Here is an 18,876-nt window from a genome sequence, read left to right as displayed (position 1 = left end):
CAGCATATGAAATTTAGGAGCCAAGTGCATTTTTGGCAGAACAAAAGGTGTTTTAGTGTACATGCAGGGTTTTTAAAGAGGTTAAACATAGCCAAATTTAAATTTTTGCAAATATGTACTGCATTTGTTTTTTAAAACTGATATGTAATTTAAATGACTACACCCAGGAAAAAGCTAAAAAGAATGGAGAGGAGGTGGCAGGTTGGGGCATGATTGCAGGCATGCCTCCTTCTTTTCCTCTGCACAGGGGGCACATGTTATGCTTGAAGCAGCTGTCTGCAATACAAACATGGGCAATTGAAAAAAAAAAAGTAACATTTCATATTTACAATATTAGTCATCAAATTAGAATCGAACATTGCACATATGTCTATTTGCAATCTTTGTGACCAGCTTTAAGGATGACAGATATTCAGTTTGATAGTAATGTGTTACATAATACAGTAACCTTACAAAATAATACCATAATGATAATGCCAGTATACTATGAAGATACAATTTTATGCAAGTCACTATCATAGCCTGAAAGAGCAGTTACTGTAATGATGGTGTATGTAGTTTCATTAATACCCTCTTTTATATGGATGACTGTGGGAGTAGTGTACACGCTAGGATACTCAGTGATGCCAAGTTCCAGTGTTTCTCCCAGTCATCTTCTTCTCTGAAGCTCTGCCATGTTGTACATAGATGAAAGTCCAGAATTATCAGTAGGTGAGAAATACTGTCCAGTTATTCTGGTTGTTAGAAAATCAGACTTTTCTCCCATAATATGTGGCTCATTTATAAAAAATAAATGCTTTTGATATGTTTTCCATGTTGAATTTCTATCCCCACTTAATAAAGATTTTGAGCAGAGATCAAAGGAGCACCGTCAGAGGTTGGAAAGGTTAGACTGGTATTCAATCCTTCCGAGAAAACGCAGGAAAGTCTGCTAGCTGACAAAAGTAGGTCTGTCTCCATTTGCCTTTTATCTTATGTGTGTAATTATTATACATGTGTTAGTTGTACAGGACGAGACCCAGTAATTGGATGTGTTTGTATCATTCAGCTGCCTAAAATATGTCACATCTTTTTGGTTGCAGTATTAGCATTACCACTGCTACTGAGCATACAATTAATATCAGCAGTGTTAGGGCTCATGTTGATGGGTGTTGTTTTCCTGCTTTTGACATGCATTTGGAAATCACAGCAAATGCAGGTCAGCCAAATCCTACTGACTTTAACTGAGCAGTACAATTAGACACATTTTCCATTCAAATGCATCTACATGCATTTTGATGAAAAATGCCCATTGATATAAACTTTTAGGGGTCTATTTATAATGCATCATTCTCTGGAATAGAATCATTCACCCTAATTTTAAACACATAGACTTCTGTCGAGAATGTTTGCAGAATGTCAGATTTAGTGCTTGATAAATTTGCCTTTGTGTTGGAATACATTTCTAATGTATTTTTGTACAACAATTACGATATATTCTTCAACCAGTAGATTGCAGTGTTTATACTTTTGTAGCTTATCTGTGTAGTAGAACACTATGTCTTTTCTCTGTATAATTAACTTTCCTGTTTCCTGTCTGCAGTTAAGCAGCAAAGTCCATGTGGACTGTGCACTGTCTGTTCTGTAGGGTTATACACAGAATTTTCTAACACTTTGTGTTACTCAGTGGGGGAGATTTACTAAAACTGAAGCATGCAAAATCTGATGCAGCTCTGCATAGAAACCAATCAGCTTCCAAGTTTTATTGTCAAGCTTAATTGAACAAGCTGAAAGTGATATTAAAGCTTTGTTTTAAAAAAAAAAATAACAAACATGTTATACTTACCTGTCCTGTGCAGTGGTTTTGCACAGCACAGCTCCAATCCTCTTCTTTTTGGGCCCCCGCTGACACTCCAGGTTCTGCCCCCCTGAAGCAGTGCCCCCAGAGAAAGCTGCTTGTCCTGAGGGGCACTGCTGCCTGCTCGCTCCATAAGACACATGGAACCGTGGCTCCCTAACCCCCCCCCCCCCCATCGTGCTCTCCTCATTTGCTCACTGGTTGTTAATGACAGCAGTGGGAGCCAATGCTGTCTGTCCTAGCCAATGGGGAGGGAGAGTCCCGGGGCGGCCGAGCCTATCCTGAACATCGCTGGATCTTAGGGAGCTCAGTGAAGGATTGGGGGGGGGGGGGGGTGAAAGACCTTCAGCCTTTAGAACCACTTGAAGGTAGAAGCTTGTTGGCTACTATTTACAGCTGCAGTAGATTCTGAGTGATCCAGTTTTTTTTTATTTCCCCCTAGGTGTGTATTTAAACCTGTATATGTGTATCTATGTGGTTTTCTGCTGATGCCACTTAATAGTGTCTGTGATTGAAGAGTGTATAAATTCTGTCTTCCCTAGTTTCCTCTAATCTATGAATAAACATTCATAGATTAGAGGAAACTAGGGAAGACAGTGAAAGGTGCCTGTGTGGCGCTGCTTTGAAAAATTATTTGTAGGTTATACACTATGTTGTTAAAAGTATTGGGACGCATGCCTTTACACGCACATGAACTTTAATGGCATCCCAGTCTTAGTCCATAGGGTTTATTATTGAGTTGGTCCACCCTTTGCAGCAATAACAGCTTTAACTCTTCTGGGAAGTCTCCCCACAAGGTTTAGGAGTGTGTCTATGGGAATGTTTGACCATTCTTTCAGAAGTGCCAGAAGTGCATTTGTGAGGGCAGTCGTCCCAATTCTTTTGACAATATAGTGCAGCTTGGTGTGCTGCTGCCCTTGTTTCAATTCCATTACATGGAATGAACCTGGGCAAGCCTTCACCTGAAAAGGAGTGAACAGAGCATGGGTGTACCAAACGTGGGGTCATCATTGTGTTCATACACTTTGTACATACACGCGCAATTACTGGCAGTACCACCGGTGTACACATACTAAAACTCCAGAAGTATGATTTAATATGTCTAGGATGTGACTTGCTATAATGAATGCTAAAGATTGCTCAAGAAGCTGATTATGTCAGCATTTATCCTCACAGCTACCTACTGAGCAGCCTCACTCAACACATCCAACTCTGGGAAAATATGTGACCTTTAGCATGCTATCAAACAAATAAGCCAAGTTCATGCAGGTTCTTTTTTCCCAGCTTCAGCCAAAGACAACTAAAGGTAGAAAATCTGTTAACACTTTAATGATTTACCAAGATCTGTAAACTGCGCTAATACTAAACCTTTAATGTTCTACTTGCAGCATGAACAGTTTATATCTGTAAAAGTTTTTTTTACATTTATTTAGTAGCTATCACACAAGTATTTCACTCACATTTTTTGTAATCTTAGTTTTGGATTTTAAAGCTGTACCTAAAAATCAGTCTGTTCCAAACACATTTTTTTAAAGGATCACTACAGATTGTTCTAAATTATATGTAAATATCAAAGGATGCAATGTTTGTTCAAAACATAATGCGTAGTATCGTACAGATTAACAGCTGGCCGACCGCCTCATGTAGGAGTACAGCGGCAGAGTGGCTCTCCTGTGTCAGATCACATATCTAGTACGTGATCTACACTTATGGGTAGGGGGCGCCATGGCTGTGCTGTGTGTGATTAGACACAGCACAAGCCGATCAGCAAGTGCCGGTCAATGGATGTGAATAAAATCCACCACATCCCCCCAGTAAAAACAGTACATAGTAACCACAAACACACTGGTTAGGCACACCTTTAACACTTTGATTACCCTAGATGTTTACCCCTTCACAGCCAGTGTCATTAGTACAGTGATAGTGCATATGTTTAGCACTAATCACTGTATTAGTGTCACTGGTTCCCACAAAGTGTCAAAAGTGTCAGTTAGTGTCAGATTTCCCAACACAATATCATAGTCCCGCTATAAGTTGCTGATGGCCACCATTACTAGTATATAAAAAAAATTACGGTATATATACAATAGTTTGTGGGCGCTAAAACTTTTGCACAAACCAATCAATATACGCTTATTTGGATTTTGTTTTTACCAAAAACATGTAGCAGAATACATATTGGCCTAAATTTATGAAAACTATTATTGGATATGTTTTATAACAGAATTCAAAAAATATTCATGTTTTTTTTTTTTTTTGCAAAATTGTCTGTCTTTTTTTGTTTATAGCTCAAAAAAAAAAAAAAAAAAAAAACAGAGGTAATCAAATACCACCAAAAGAAAGCTTTGTTTGTGGGGAAAAAGGATATACAGTATCTCACAAAAGTGAGTACAACCCCCACATTTTTGAAAATATTTTATTATATCTTTTAATGTGACAACACTGAAGAAATGACACTTTGCTACAATGTAAAGTAGTGAGTGTACAGCTGTATAACAGTGTAAATTTGCTGTCCTCTCAAAATAACATTAATGTCTAAACTGCTGGCAACAAAAGTGAGTACACTTCTAAATCAAAATGTCCAAATTGGGCCCAAAGTGTCAACATTTGTGTGTCAACATTTTGTGTGGCCGCCATTATTTTCCAGCACTGCCTTAACCCTCTTGGGCAGGGAGTTCACCAGAGCTTCACAGGTTGCCACTGGAGTCCTCTTCTACTCCTCCATGACGACATCACAGAGCTGGTGGATGTTAGAGACCTTGCGCTCCTCCACCCTCTGTTTGAGGATTCCCCACAGATGCTCAATAAGGTTTCGGTCTGGAGACATGCTTGGCCAGTCCATCGCCTTTACCCTCAGCTTCTTTAGCAAAGCAGTGGTCATCTTGGAGGTGTGTTTGGGGTCGTTATCATGGTGGAAAACTGCCCTGCGGCCCAGTCTTTGAGCGGAGGGGATCATGCTATGCTTCAGTATGTCAAAGTACATGTTGGCATTCATGGCTCCCTCAATGAACTGTAGCTCCCCAGTGACGGCAGCACTCATCCAGCCTCAGACCATGACACTCCCACCACCATGCTTGACTGTAGGCAAGACACACTTGTCTTTGTACTCCTCACCTGGTTGCCACATACACACACTTGACACCATCTGAACCAAATACGTTTATCTTGGTCTCATCAGACCACAGGACATGGTTCCAGCAATCCATGTCCTTAGTCTGTTTGTCTTCAGCAAACTGTTTGTGGGCTTTTTTGTGCATTATCTTTAAAAGAGGCTTCCTTCTGGGATGACAGCCATGCAGACTAATTTTATGTGGTGTGCGGCATATGGTCTGAGCACTGACAGGCTGTCCCCCCAGCCTTCAACCTCTGCAGCAATGCTGGCAGCACTCATACGTCTATTTCCCAAAGACAACCTCTGGATATGAGGCTGAGCATGTGCACTCAACTTCTCTGGTCGATCATGTCGAGGCCTGCTCTGAGTGGACTCTGTCCTGTTAAACCACTGTATGGTCTTGGCCACCATGCTGCAGCTCAACTTCAGGGTCTTGGCAATCTTCTTATAGCTTAGGCCATCTTTATGTAGAGCAACATTTCTTTTTTTCAGATAATCAGAGACAGAGTTCTTTGCCATGAGGTGCCATGTTGAACTTCCAGTGAACAGTATTAGAGAGTGAGAGCAATGACACCAAATTAAACACACCTGAGACCTTGTAACACTAAAGAGTCACATGACACCGGGGAGGGAAAATGGCTAATTGGGTCCAATTTAGGACATTTTGACTTAGGGGTGTACTCACTTTTGTTGCCAGCGGTTTAGACATTAATGGCTGTGTGTTAAGTTATTTTGAGGGGACAGCAAATGTACACTGTTATACAAGCTGTACACTCACTACTTTACATTATAGCAAAGTTTAATTTCTTCAGTGTGCTCACATGAAAAGATATGATAAAATATTTACCAAAAAGTGAGGGGTGTACTCACTTTTGTGAGATACTGTAAATTTCATTTATGTACAATGTTGCATGACCACGCAATTGTCAGTTAACGTAATGCAGTGCCAAAAAGCAAAACATGGCCTGGTCAGGAAGGGGGGTAAATCTTCTGGAGGTCAAGTGGTTAAAGCAGTATTCAACCCAAAAACAAAAGCATTGTATAATATATTGCAATGTACCAATCCTTAAATGTGGTGGCTGCAATAGTTTTCTTTTTTTATGCTATTTTCCCCCTTTATTTTTACCTGGTGATCTAGCCAGTAACACACTGTCTGTCTTAGGGTATCTCTGCTCTGGATGGAGGTGCAACAGAGACACTTTTAGATAGCAGTGTTGTCAACCTGAGGAGAGGGTAGTGTTAGGCTGGCCATGCATGAAATGCTGCTGGTTTAGCCACTTCCCGCCCGCCCTATAGCAGATTGACGGCGGGAATGTGGTTGTATTATCCTGACCGGACATCATATGACTGCGGCAGGATAATACAGCTCTGCATGCCCCCCGGGGGTAATGCGAGGTGACGTAGCTCTTTACCATGTGACCAGCCGTGTCCAATCACAGGTGGTTACATAGTAAACAGGAAGAGCCGTTGATCGGCTTTCCTTAGTTCGTGCCTGATAGGCACGAGTAAAGGAGCGCCGATCGGCGGCTCCCCTGACAGGGGGGGTCGGCACAGGTAATCAGATCATTGATTACCAGTGCAGACCCTCGGGGGGGTGCCACTAGAACCACCAGGGATGCCCACCCATGACCCCAGGGTTGCCCACCTATGACCCCAGGGATGCCCACTATGGCCACCAGGGATGGCAATCAGGGCTCAGGGAGCCCCCCATTGCCCTCCCCATCAGTGCTGCCCACCAGTGCCCTCCCTATCAGTGCTGCCCACAAGTGCCCATCATTGCCATGTTTTAGTGTCACCCACCAATGCCCATTATTGCCCACCAGTGCCGCCTATCAGTGCCCATTAGTGCCCATCAGTGCCGACCATCAGTGCCCACCAGTGCTGCCTATCAGTGCCCATTAGTGCCCATCAGTGCCACCTATCAGTGCCTGTCAGTGCCACCTATCAGTGCCCATCAATGCCGCCTATCAGTGCCCAGCAGTGCCACCAGTCAGTGCCCACCAATGCTGCATATCTGTGCTACCTAGCAGTGCCACATATCAGTGCCTATCAGTGCCACCTATCAGTGCCACCCCATCAGTGCCACCCCATCAGTGCCTGTCAGTGCAGTCTCATCAGTGCTCATCAGTGCAGGAAAAAAATTATTTATTTACAAAATTGTATAACATAAACAAAAAAACTTTTTTTTTTTTCAAACTTTTCCTTTTTTTATTTGTTTAGCAAAAAGGAAAAAACCCAGAGGTGATCAAATTCCACCAAAAGAAAGCTCTATTTGTGGGGGGAAAATGACATAAATTTGGTGTAGGTACAGTGTTGCATGACCGCGCAATTGTCATTCAAAATGCAACAGCGCTAAAAGGGGAAAATTGGCCTGGGCAGGAATTGGGTGAAAGTGCCCTGTATTGAAGTGGTTAGCAGGGATTGGACAAATTTTGATCCATGTATAGGCAGGGTGGTTTTACAGAAGTCATCCATCTGTACAATAGCCCTGTTTTTACTGCTCAATTAGTGATGCCAGCTATAGCACTGATCAGTGTATTCTGATGGCAGGGAAGCCTCCCCACTGTCAGAATACAATAGCACATCACTGGTTGAACGAAAAAAAAAATAATTGACTCATCTATGGCCAGTTTTAGATGCACTAACAGATTTAGACAAATTAAATAAAGATGAACTCCAGTCAAACGTTTTAAGCTGCTACATCAACAGTTTTTTTTCTTCCACTTTTGCTGGACAGATTTAGGCTTCATGCACATGGCCATACAGGGGTTGTACACTGCCCAGAGTCTATGTAATTATTCACCTGGGACCCACAGTTGCCATGCACAGCCGCCTATTGAAATACATTAGAAAACTTGACTGATTCTTTAATCAGGATCTGCATGCTGTTTAGATCCTGCATGGTTATGTGCATGAAGCCTTAAGGGCCTTACACACGGGCCGAATATCGTGCGACATTGGCCAGTTCAATAGAACCCAGCTGACATTTGGCCAATGTGTACGGCCGGCATCTGTCGAAGGGGCATGACCGAAAAAGGTCTGCTGAATGGCATCAGATCACTGCTCTCAGCCAATGGCTGCGAGCACTGACCGATCAGATTGTCCCCCTGTCAGAACATAATAGCTCAGCGGGGGAGATAGCTGTACTAACATTACATAGTTAGTACAGCGGCTGCTCCCAAGCTCTTCAGTTTTTTTTTTCAGCCTGCTGGGTTGAACAAAAAAAAAAAAAAAAACTAATAGTGTTTACTAGGCTTCTCTGACAGGTGAAAAAAAAGGAAAATCCTAAAAAAGAAAATGAATGCAGTCACCACAACTAAGAATTGGTAACCTGCAACATCATGAATTTTTGCTTTTGGGTTTAACACTGCTCCAAAGTTTGAAAGGTTGTCTATTAAGACCAGTATTTTTATTGCACTTAGGCACTGTAATTGAATACATTTCTGCACATTTTTCACACTAACAATTTCAAATATGTGCAAATGCTTACCAGACAGTTCCCGCTTCAAGGGCAGAGGAAACTGTTATTGCTTTATCAAGATCTTTGGTGAAAACTCCTGCAGCCAATCCATAAGTTGTATTGTTTGCCCTCTTAATTACGTCCTCAGTAGTTTTAAATTTCAAAATTTGTTGTACTGGCCCAAATATCTATAAAGATAAAATAGGTAACATAGATTAACTCCTAATACCATTATACATTATAAACAAGATTGACTCTATTCAATATTAAAAGTTCAATCTTTTAAAAAATGATATTTTTGTTAAATGGAGTTTGGTAGGTTTTTTGGCTCCTGACATTTTAAATGTCTTTGATATCCCAAAATCAAGATATCCATGTCATAGTTTCTGAATATATTCCTATCCACTGATCAGTTTTTGGTGTTTCTTACCTCTGCAGTATCAAACTTTGTTTCTATCAAAGAAAATCACAAAGCCATTAAAGAATTAGAAAAAAATTCAGATGGTGGAGCAAAATTTTTTTAAAGGCCGTCTTCAGTATATTATTGGTTTGGAGCTGGTGTCCAGCAATTTACACATAATTCTACAGCTTGGTAAAAGTTTTCAGTATATTTTCTATTTTGAAAAAGTAAATCATTAGACTGAATACATGTTGACGAGTTAAATTTTAATGGTCAACCTCTACACCAGAATCTTATATATTATAATTTCTTCAGTAAACAAAAAGCTATTATTCTATATAAATTTAAAGATACCTCTTCTTTGGCAATGCGCATATCATCCTTGACATCTGAGAAGACAGTGGGTTGGATAAAGTATCCTTTGTCACCCCATGAGCCACCTCCACATTCCAGCTTTGCGCCTTCTTTCTTTCCACTTTCAATTAAGTGAAGGATTCTGTCGTACTGTTCTTTGTCAATCTGTAAAAAAGAGTTTTATTGTTGTGTTAAAATAGAACACACATCTTGCAAAAGATTGCCATGATCTATTTTAATCACATACAGTGGGTACGGAAAGTATTCAGACCCCCTTAAATTTTTCACTCTTTGTTATATTGCAGCCATTTGCTAAAATCATTTAAGTTCATTCTTCTTCCTCATGAATGTACACATAGCACCCCATACTGACAGAAAAACACAGAATTGTTGACATTGTTGCAGATTTATTAAAAAAGAAAAACTGAAATATCACATGGTCCTAAGTATTCAGACCCTTTGCTCAGTATTTAGTAGAAGCCCCCTTTTGATCTAATACAGCCAGGAGTCTTTTTGGGAAAGATGCAACAAGTCTTTCACACCTGGATTTGGGGATCCTCTGCCATTCCTCCTTGCAGATCCTCTCCAGTTCTGTCAGGTTGGATGGTAAACGTTGGTGGACAGCCATTTTTAGGTCTCTCCAGAGATGCTCAATTGGGTTTAAGTCAGGGCTCTGGCTGGGCCATTCCAGAACAGTCACGGAGTTGTTGTGAAGCCACTCCTTCGTTATTTTAGCTGTGTGCTTAGGGTCATTGTCTTGTTGGAAGGTAAACCTTCTGCCCAGTCTGAGGTCCAGAGCACTCTGGAGAAGGTTTTTGTCCAGGATATCCCTGTACTTGGCCGCATTCATCTTTCACTCGATTGCAACCAGTCGTCCTGTCCCTGCAGCTGAAAAACACCCCCACAGCATGATGCTGCCACCACCATGCTTCACTGTTGGGACTGTATTGGACAGGTGATGAGCAGTGCCTGGTTTTCTCCACACATACCGCTTAGAATTAAGGCCAAAAAGTTCTATTTTGGTCTCATCAGACCAGAGAATCTTATTTCTCACCATCTTGGAGTCCTTCAGGTGTTTTTTAGCAAACTCCATGCAGGCTTTCATGTGTCTTACACTGAGGAGAGGCTTCCGTCAGGCCATTCTGCCATAAAGCCCTGACTGGTGGAGGGCTGCAGTGATGGTTGACTTTCTACAACTTTCTCCCATCTCCTGACTGCATCTCTGGAGCTCAGCCACAGTGATCTTTGGGTTCTTCTTTACCTCTCTCACCAAGGCTCTTCTCCCCCGATAGCTCAGTTTGGCCGGACGGCCAGCTCTAGGAAGGGTTCTGGTCCTCCCAAACGTCTTCCATTTGAGGATTATGGAGGCCACTGTGCTCTTAGGAACCTTAAGTGCAGCAGAAATATTTTTGTAACCTTGGCCAGATCTGTGCCTTGCCACAATTCTGTCTCTGAGCTCTTCAGGCAGTTCCTTTGACCTCATGATTCTCATTTGCTCTGACATGCATTGTGATCTGGAAGGTCTTATATAGACAGGTGTGTGGCTTTCCTAATCAAGTCCAATCAGTATAATCAAACACAGCTGGACTCAAATGAAGGTGTAGAACCATCTCAAGGATTATCAGAAGAAATGGAAAGCACCTGAGTTAAATATATGAGTGTCACAGCAAAGGGTCTGAATACTTAGGACCATGTGATATTTCAGTTTCTCTTTTTTAATAAATCTGCAACAATGTCAACAATTCTGTGTTTTTCTGTCAGTATGGGGTGCTATGTGTACATTCATGAGGAAGAAGAATGAACTTAAATGATTTTAGCAAATGGCTGCAATATAACAAAGAGTGAAAAATGTAAGGGGGTCTGAATACTTTCCGTACCCACTGTATGTATGATCCAAAATGAATAGAACGCCAGGCCCTTGCACTAAGCCAGTGATGGCGAACCTTGGCACCCCAGATGTTTTGGAACTACATTTCCCATGATGCTCAACACTACAATGAAGAGGGCATGAGCATCATGGGAAATGTAGTTCCAAAACATCTGGGGTGCCAAGGTTCGCCATCACTGCACTAAGCTATCACTGCTTTGTCTTAAGCGTACCCAAGAATTTTGTAGTATAAACATTTCTATAGATACAAGCCTGGTACACACTATTCAACCCAGCAGGTTAAACGAAAAAAAAAAATGAAGAACTCGGAAGGAGCCGCTGTACTAACTATGTTAGTACAGCGATCTCCGCTGAGCTATTGTGTTCCTCCTGCCAGAACACACTAGTCATTGGTTGAGAGCGCTGTCCGCATGCTGATTAGCAGACCTTTTTCGGTCGTGCCCCTTCGACGGAAGCTGGCGTCTTTTGGACCGACTGCCATACACATGGGCCAAATATTGGCCGATTTATTTTGAACCAGCCGATGCCGCCCTCCTATTCCGCCCCTGTGTATGGCCCTTAACTTACCTAACTTTAATCAGAATTAGTCAAAAACCATGGTACATACTGTAGCAGTACCTCAAGATTTTGGTCATGTTCTCTTGGCAAATCACTATTGTTAGCCAATTGCTATTCATATCTATGGACTAATTATAAAAAAAATTTTGGCTATCAAATCATAATCTTTTAGTGTCTATTGCCGTATATTGCCAATACATATATGCACTTTTTAATCAGAGTATAGCATCAAGTCAATTAAACTCCTGGGATATTGATCTGGTCAATTAGGTAGCAGAGGGGATTGGGTAATCAGTTTCAGCTGCTTTGGTGTTAATTAAATTAACAATAGGTGCGCTAGATGGGCAACAATGAGACGACCTCCAAAACAGGAATGGTTTTACATGTAAAGGCCACTGATATTTTTTCTCTACTCATCTTTTCTGACTTTTATCACTAGTTTTTCTGTTGGCTAGGGGCAGTGTCACTACTGGTGGCATGAAGCAATACCTGGACCCTATAGAGGTTGCACAGGCATTCCAACTTCCCCAGGATAGCATATCAATACGTGCGATTGCCAGGTTTGCTGTGTCTCCCAGCACAGTCTCAAGAGCATGGAGGGGATTCCAGGATTCAGGTAGTTACTCTAGGAGAGCTGGACAGGGCCAAAGAAGGTCCTTAACCCATCAGCAGGACCGGTATCTGCTCCTTTGTGAAAAGAGGAACAGGATGAGCACTGCCAGAGTCCTACAAAATGACCTCCAGTGGGCCACTGGTGTGAATGTCTCTGACCAAACAATCAGAAACAGACCTCATGAGGGTGGCCTGAGGGCCTGACATCCTCTAGTGGGCCCTGTGCTCTCTGCTCGGCACCTCGGATTGGCATTTGCCTTTGAACACCAGAATTAACAGGTCTGCCACTGGCGCCCTGTGCTTTTCACAGATGAGAGCAGGTTTATCCTGAGCACATGTGACAGACATGAAAGGGTCTGGAGAAGCCGTGGAGAACATTATGCTGCCTGTAACATATTTAGCATGACCGGTTTTGTGGTGGGTCAGTGATGGTCTGGGGAGGCATATCCACGGAGGGACGCACAAACCTCTATAGGCTAGACAATTGCACCCTGACTGTCATTAGGCATTGAGATGAAATCCTTGGACCCATTGTCAGACCCTAGGCTGGTGCAGTGGGTCCTGGGTTCCCCCTGGTGCACTACAATGCCCGGTCTCATGTGGCGAGAGTATGCAGCCAGTCCCTTCAGAATGAAGGAATTTATACCATTGAATGGCCCCCTCGCTTGCCTGACCTAAATCCAATAGAACACCTCTGGGGCATTATGTTTTGGTCCATCCGACGCTGCCAAGTTGCAGCTCAGTCTGTTCAGGAGTTCAGAGATGCCCTGGTCCAGATCTGGGAGGAAATACCCCAGGACACCTACTATCGTCTCATTAGGAGCATGCCCTGACATTGTCAGGCATGCATACAAGCACGTGAGGACCATACAAACTACTGAGTACCATTTTGAGTTGCTGCAATGAAATTTAAGCAAAATAGACCAGCCTGCTGCATCATTTTTTCACTTTGATTTTCAGGGTGCCTTTGAATTCAGCCCTCTGTAGATTGACCATTTTAATTTCCATCAAACAATGTGTCATCCTTTCATTCCTAGCACATTACCACATTACTCAGTCTATATCAGTATAGATATCCAGCATGATATTTTTCCTCTTTGAGATCTAATGTGTTTTTAAAGTGTTCCTTTAATTTTTTTGAGCAGTGTATATAGTACACTGGGTTCACATCATTGTGCTGCAGTAACTCGTGGTAAAATGCACAGTTTATCATGCGTTACCATAATCATGATAATGCATAATGGTGTTGAAGTGACATTCATTATGAATGGCACTCTAATGCATATCCCTAACACACCAAAAAGGACCAGAATTTTAGCGTGTACCACAAAGATATAAACCATCTGTGCTGTGAGCTTGAACAAACAGGTAAGGGTGAATAAGTGGTCCGTGATTTTCCGTGACCATCATTTTTAATGGCACACCATTGCACCCCAACACACTATAACAGACCTGTGTTTTAGTAAACCACAATGCATAGATGTGAACCATCAATGCTTTGTGGTGTGCTGGAATGAAAAGTGCAGGTGCAATAAAAGGTCTGTTTGTAGTGTGTTGGTAATTATCTGCCTTACTGTAAAGCATGCTTACAGTGGGTACGGAAAGTATTCAGACCCCATTAAATTTTTCACTCTTTGTTATATTGCAGCCATTTGCTAAAATCATTTAAGTTCATTCTTCTTTCTCATGAATGTACACATCGCACCCCATACTGACAGAAAAACACAGAATTGTTGACATTGTTGCAGCTTTATTAAAAAAGAAAAACTGAAATATCACATGGTCCTAAGTATTCAGACCCTTTGCTGTGACACTCATATATTTAACTCAGGTGCTTTCCATTTCTTCTGATCATCCTTGAGATGGTTCTACACCTTCATTTGAGTCCAGCTGTGTTTGATTATACTGATTGGACTTGATTAGGAAAGCCACACACCTGTCTATATAAGACCTTCCAGATCACAATGCATGTCAGAGCAAATGAGAATCATGAGGTCAAAGGAACTGCCTGAAGAGCTCAGAGACAGAATTGTGGCAAGGCAAAGATCTGGCCAAGGTTACAAAAAGATTTCTGCTGCACTTAAGGTTCCTAAGAGCACAGTGACCTCCATAATCCTCAAATGGAAGATGTTTGGGACGACCAGAACCCTTCCTAGAGCTGGCCGTCCGGCCAAACTGAGCTATCGGGGGAGAAGAGCCTTGGTGAGAGAGGTAAAGAAGAACCCAAAGATCACTGTGGCTGAGCTCCAGAGATGCAGTCAGGAGATGGGAGAAAGTTGTAGAAAGTCAACCATCACTGCAGCCCTCCACCAGTCGGGGCTTTATGGCAGAGTGGCCCGATGGAAGCCTCTCCTCAGTGTAAGACACATGAAAGCCCGCATGGAGTTTGCTAAAAAACACCTGAAGGACTCCAAGATGGTGAGAAATAAGATTCTCTGGCCTGATGAGACCAAAATAGAACTTTTTGGCCTTAATTCTAAGCGGTATGTGTGGAGAAAATCAGGCACTGCTCATCACCTGTCCAATACAGTCCCAACAGTGAAGCATGGTGGTGGCAGCATCATGCTGTGGGGGTGTTTTTCAGCTGCAGGGACAGGACGACTGGTTGCAATCGAGGGAAAGATGAATGCGGCCAAGTACAGGGATATCCTGGACAAAAACCTTCTCCAGAGTGCTCTGGACCTCAGACTGGGCCGAAGGTTTACCTTCCAACAAGATAATGACCCTAAGCACACAGCTAAAATAACGAAGGAGTGGCTTCACAACAACTCCGTGACTGTTCTTGAATGGCCCAGCCAGAGCCCTGACTTAAACCCAATTGAGCATCTCTGGAGAGACCTAAAAATGGCTTTCCACCAACGTTTACCATCCAACCTGACAGAACTGGAGAGTATTTGCAAGGAGGAATGGCAGAGGATCCCCAAATCCAGGTGTGAAAGACTTGTTGCATCTTTCCCAAAAAGACTCCTGGCTGTATTAGATCAAAAGGGGGCTTCTACTAAATACTGAGCAAAGGGTCTGAATACTTAGGACCATGTGATATTTCAGTTTTTCTTTTTTAATAAATCTGCAACAATGTCAACAATTCTGTGTTTTTCTGTCAGTATGGGGTGCTATGTGTACATTCATGAGGAAGAAGAATGAACTTAAATGATTTTAGCAAATGGCTGCAATATAACAAAGAGTGAAAAATTTAAGGGGGTCTGAATACTTTCCGTACCCACTGTATGTGCCCCATAATAAACAACAATGAATCCAGCAGACAGGTAGCTTGAATTAGAAAGTCTGATGCCACAAGGCAATGCTGTTAAGTAATCTGAAGACATCAGGACATGATGGCATCCAGTGTGACTCCAAATCCAGAACTCTGACGGCAGCAAAAACAGGCTGGAGATTGAGAGGACCCTTTAATGTGAATGTAGACCTAAACATTGTTATACACGTTTAAATGGATATCTCTGTAAGTGTTCAGTAGAGGATTGGACTGTTGTAACACATACTGTATATGGGAAGACTTTTTATGGAATGAAGTTTGTTGTTAGTCAAAAAGCTGCAGACAGAGGATATAAGAAGTAAAGGCAGACATAGTACAACACCTTGTAGTAAACTCTCCTAGCATAGGATGCTGGGCACATTTTTTTTTCTTCTGTATTCAAGAGAGCAGTAATTGTATGTTCTGGTTTATTCAGGGTTTCACAGGCTAGGAGTTTGATTGCTTATCTTGCCTCTGAAAGACGCTTCTGGAATTTAGGGAGGGAGATTCTAATAAATATTTATCATGCCTCGGACGATCCCTGGAGGGGAATGACCAGCAGGTGGCCAGTGAGGTGGTAAATAGTCTGAAGCTCAGGAGAGATTGCTCCTTCTCCCCAGGAGAGTTTCAAAAAGATGAGGGGCTCCTGCCCTTAGGCAGCCCATGAACTGTGTTCCTGTTCTTGAGGTCTCAGCAGTGTCAGGGCTGAGGGCCTGGAAGGATCTCCTGAGAAGCTGACTGTAGGACTTCACCAAAAAGCAATCTGTACAGAGAAGGATTATCTCCTTCAATGGACTGTGTCCAGGGGAAACTGGAAGGTAGCAACTGTCCTTGGGACTTGTGAGTAAAGACACTGAATTGATCCCTGGTGATTGTGTGCTTTTTGGGAATGTAAGTGCCAGTGGTAACTGTGAACTGAAATGGCACTCATAGGTTATGAGAGTTCTGGCCATTACCCTCTCCTCAGCAGAACCCTGGATTGTTACCCTAGAGGAACGTATCCAGGTTACTGTGCAGTGTCCTGGTATTTTCAGAGGGTACTAACAGTTGTCCAGTGGTGCAAGGTAGCTAGATGCCAAAGAACTTGCCTTATAGTCTACAGCTGTAAGGCCTTAGACTGTCTGTTGTCTCCAATTACATCCAGAGAGGGAGACTAGAAAGATAAATTTCCTCTTATTGCTGTTGTTAATCATTTTTTGGAGTATCCCATGCCCTAACCCCTTCTCCTGTTTAAACTTCTTCAAACAATAACATTCAGATAGACATACCCTAGACTGATTTATTGGAGTGTATGGACTGGTGCTTGTGATGGTGGGAAGCCTCTGTACTATTAGGGAAGAACCAGCTATTACCAGGGACTCCTGCGGGGGTAGCGCTACATAAATAAAGCAATTGAAGGAACTTCCTCGACATAGTCAGAAAGCTGGTATTTTCAGTGTCTTTGATGGGGTTTACTTGGTGTACTTTATTATTGATAGCGCTAATTTGGTAAAGAATGCCTGAATATAAGTTAAGTGCCAGTACACTCAACGCATTTTGCTGACAAATAGGGGTAAAGAAGAATAGTAATAGAATAGGCTTTCCTGGAGTGTGTGACTGATTATGTTTGTGTGAAATGTATTTTATCTAAAGGTTTTATGCTGGCTACTCACTCTACAAATTTCACAACTTTTTTTTCATAACTAGTTTTCAATTACAAAATAAAAAAAAATGATGAAGACAACCTACCACCAACACTTTAAATAATTTCACAGTGTCGTCAGAAAATGGTTTGCTGCATTCATTCGTCATTTTTGTAATTAAAAGCTGGTTAAAATTGTCTGAAATGGAAAATTGGCATTTGCAAGGACAACAGAGGTCACTGTGTCATCTGCTTTTCTTTTACATACACTTTACAAATACATCAATTAAAAAGGGATGCTCTGTTGACCTTAAAAAAACAACCAACGGAATCATTAATAGCCTAAAAGCAATGTATTTTTAAAATATCAAAGCACTGCCCTCTTTATTTTAAACTGTTTGGCTTACTAATTGAAAAGATGAAAAACATGTTTATAAAATGTAAGCTGAAAATTATTTGCAATCTCTTTCATATGTTCTGTGAGAACAAGATGCCTTTACCCATTATATAATTTTCATAACCTCAAATAGAGAGCCAGGTAAATTGTCCTGTTTGTACTTGCCTTTTAATAACATATTTTTTCAAATGCATGCAATTCTAAATAATGGTGGTTAATAGCAACTCTATTGTGCAATGTCTTCTAACCAAAACTACTCACGATCACTAAATGAAAAGAATTGCTCTGAAAATCACACAGTAGATATGGTGTGAAGTTTTTTTTTTTTTTTTCAGTTTAGCACTTGTATTAAAGGATCGTATAATCCCCCTTTTCTCAATTTCAGGTTTCTTTTCTAACAATTCATTTTAATTTGTTTAACTAGTAACTCGAGCCAAGCTTCATAATGCACAATTTGTATACCAGATAATGAGAATAGCTACAAAAGTGTTATGCTTCACTGGGTAGCTAAGCTGTCTGTTTTGTAAGGACATATTATGGAAAGGAATTCTGTGTAATCTAGAGAGTGGATCTTCCTAACACAATAAATTTATGCCATAGTGTATATATTCTGTTTGAATACTTAAACTGTCTTCTACATTGGAATGACTGGAGCCAAAAGATACATTTTTGTCTATGGGCATTTATAGAATTACCATCATTTTTGGAAACCACTAAAAACACACATAATTTTGTTTGCAACTGTTTTTACTTTTTTTTTTTTTAAGAGAAAGTATGATTAAAAAAATGTGCACGTGTATCCTTAGTAAATAAAGATGATGGGTATTTTTGCTCTCTAAGAACAACTTCAGTGCATTACTTCTAGAATTTTGTAGTGCAAGTTTGTGATTACATCAATTTATTAATCTTTCTGATTATATTGCTCAGTCAGCACTTGGGCACCAGTTGGGTACACATATTGCATGCTGAGAATCTGTAATGTAAAGAGTAAATTTAGGGTTTGGTTTTCTGCTAAAAAGGGTGCATTGAAGAACAGACCTAGGAGGTCTAATTTTAAATATAAATAAAAGTAATAAAAAAAATGACCAATGTCTTTTTGAGCCACAATAGGTGTAAAACTAGAAAAAGCAGAACATACATTAAAATTATTGATGGCAGGTGCTCAGGATAAACCATGTAATTTTCAGATAGCAAATGGAAGACCAGTCCATGAGGATATAAAAGTCGATATAAAGTCTATGGATGTATATGGGGGATCAATAGTGACGAGTAAAGCCTGGAACACTTAGGGCAAGGCAGCTCTTCTCAGAAGTGAAAGCCAATTCTGGAAAATGAATATACAAAAAACAGAAAAGCGCCTCTAAGTGTAATACTTTATTAAAGA

General features: G+C 41.3%; 1 protein-coding gene across 1 annotated transcript in view; it reads right to left on the bottom strand.

The window, feature by feature from the left end:
* Positions 1-18,876, bottom strand: part of ALDH1A1 (aldehyde dehydrogenase 1 family member A1) — a 105,889-nt gene that overhangs the window by 14,100 nt on the left and 72,913 nt on the right. The window contains exons 10-11 of the mRNA XM_082244138.1: positions 9,164-9,328; positions 8,440-8,597 (exon numbers count right to left, since the gene is read on the bottom strand). Of these exons, the coding sequence (XP_082100264.1) occupies positions 8,440-8,597; positions 9,164-9,328 (323 nt within the window). The remainder of the gene's footprint in view (positions 1-8,439; positions 8,598-9,163; positions 9,329-18,876) is intronic.

Source organism: Pelophylax lessonae, assembly GCF_965119305.1.
Source record: "Pelophylax lessonae genome assembly, chromosome: 1".
NCBI classification, from domain to species: Eukaryota; Metazoa; Chordata; class Amphibia; order Anura; family Ranidae; genus Pelophylax; species Pelophylax lessonae.
The sequence above is the reverse complement of the archived record's forward strand: the minus strand, read 5'-3'. Positions and strand labels throughout refer to the sequence as shown.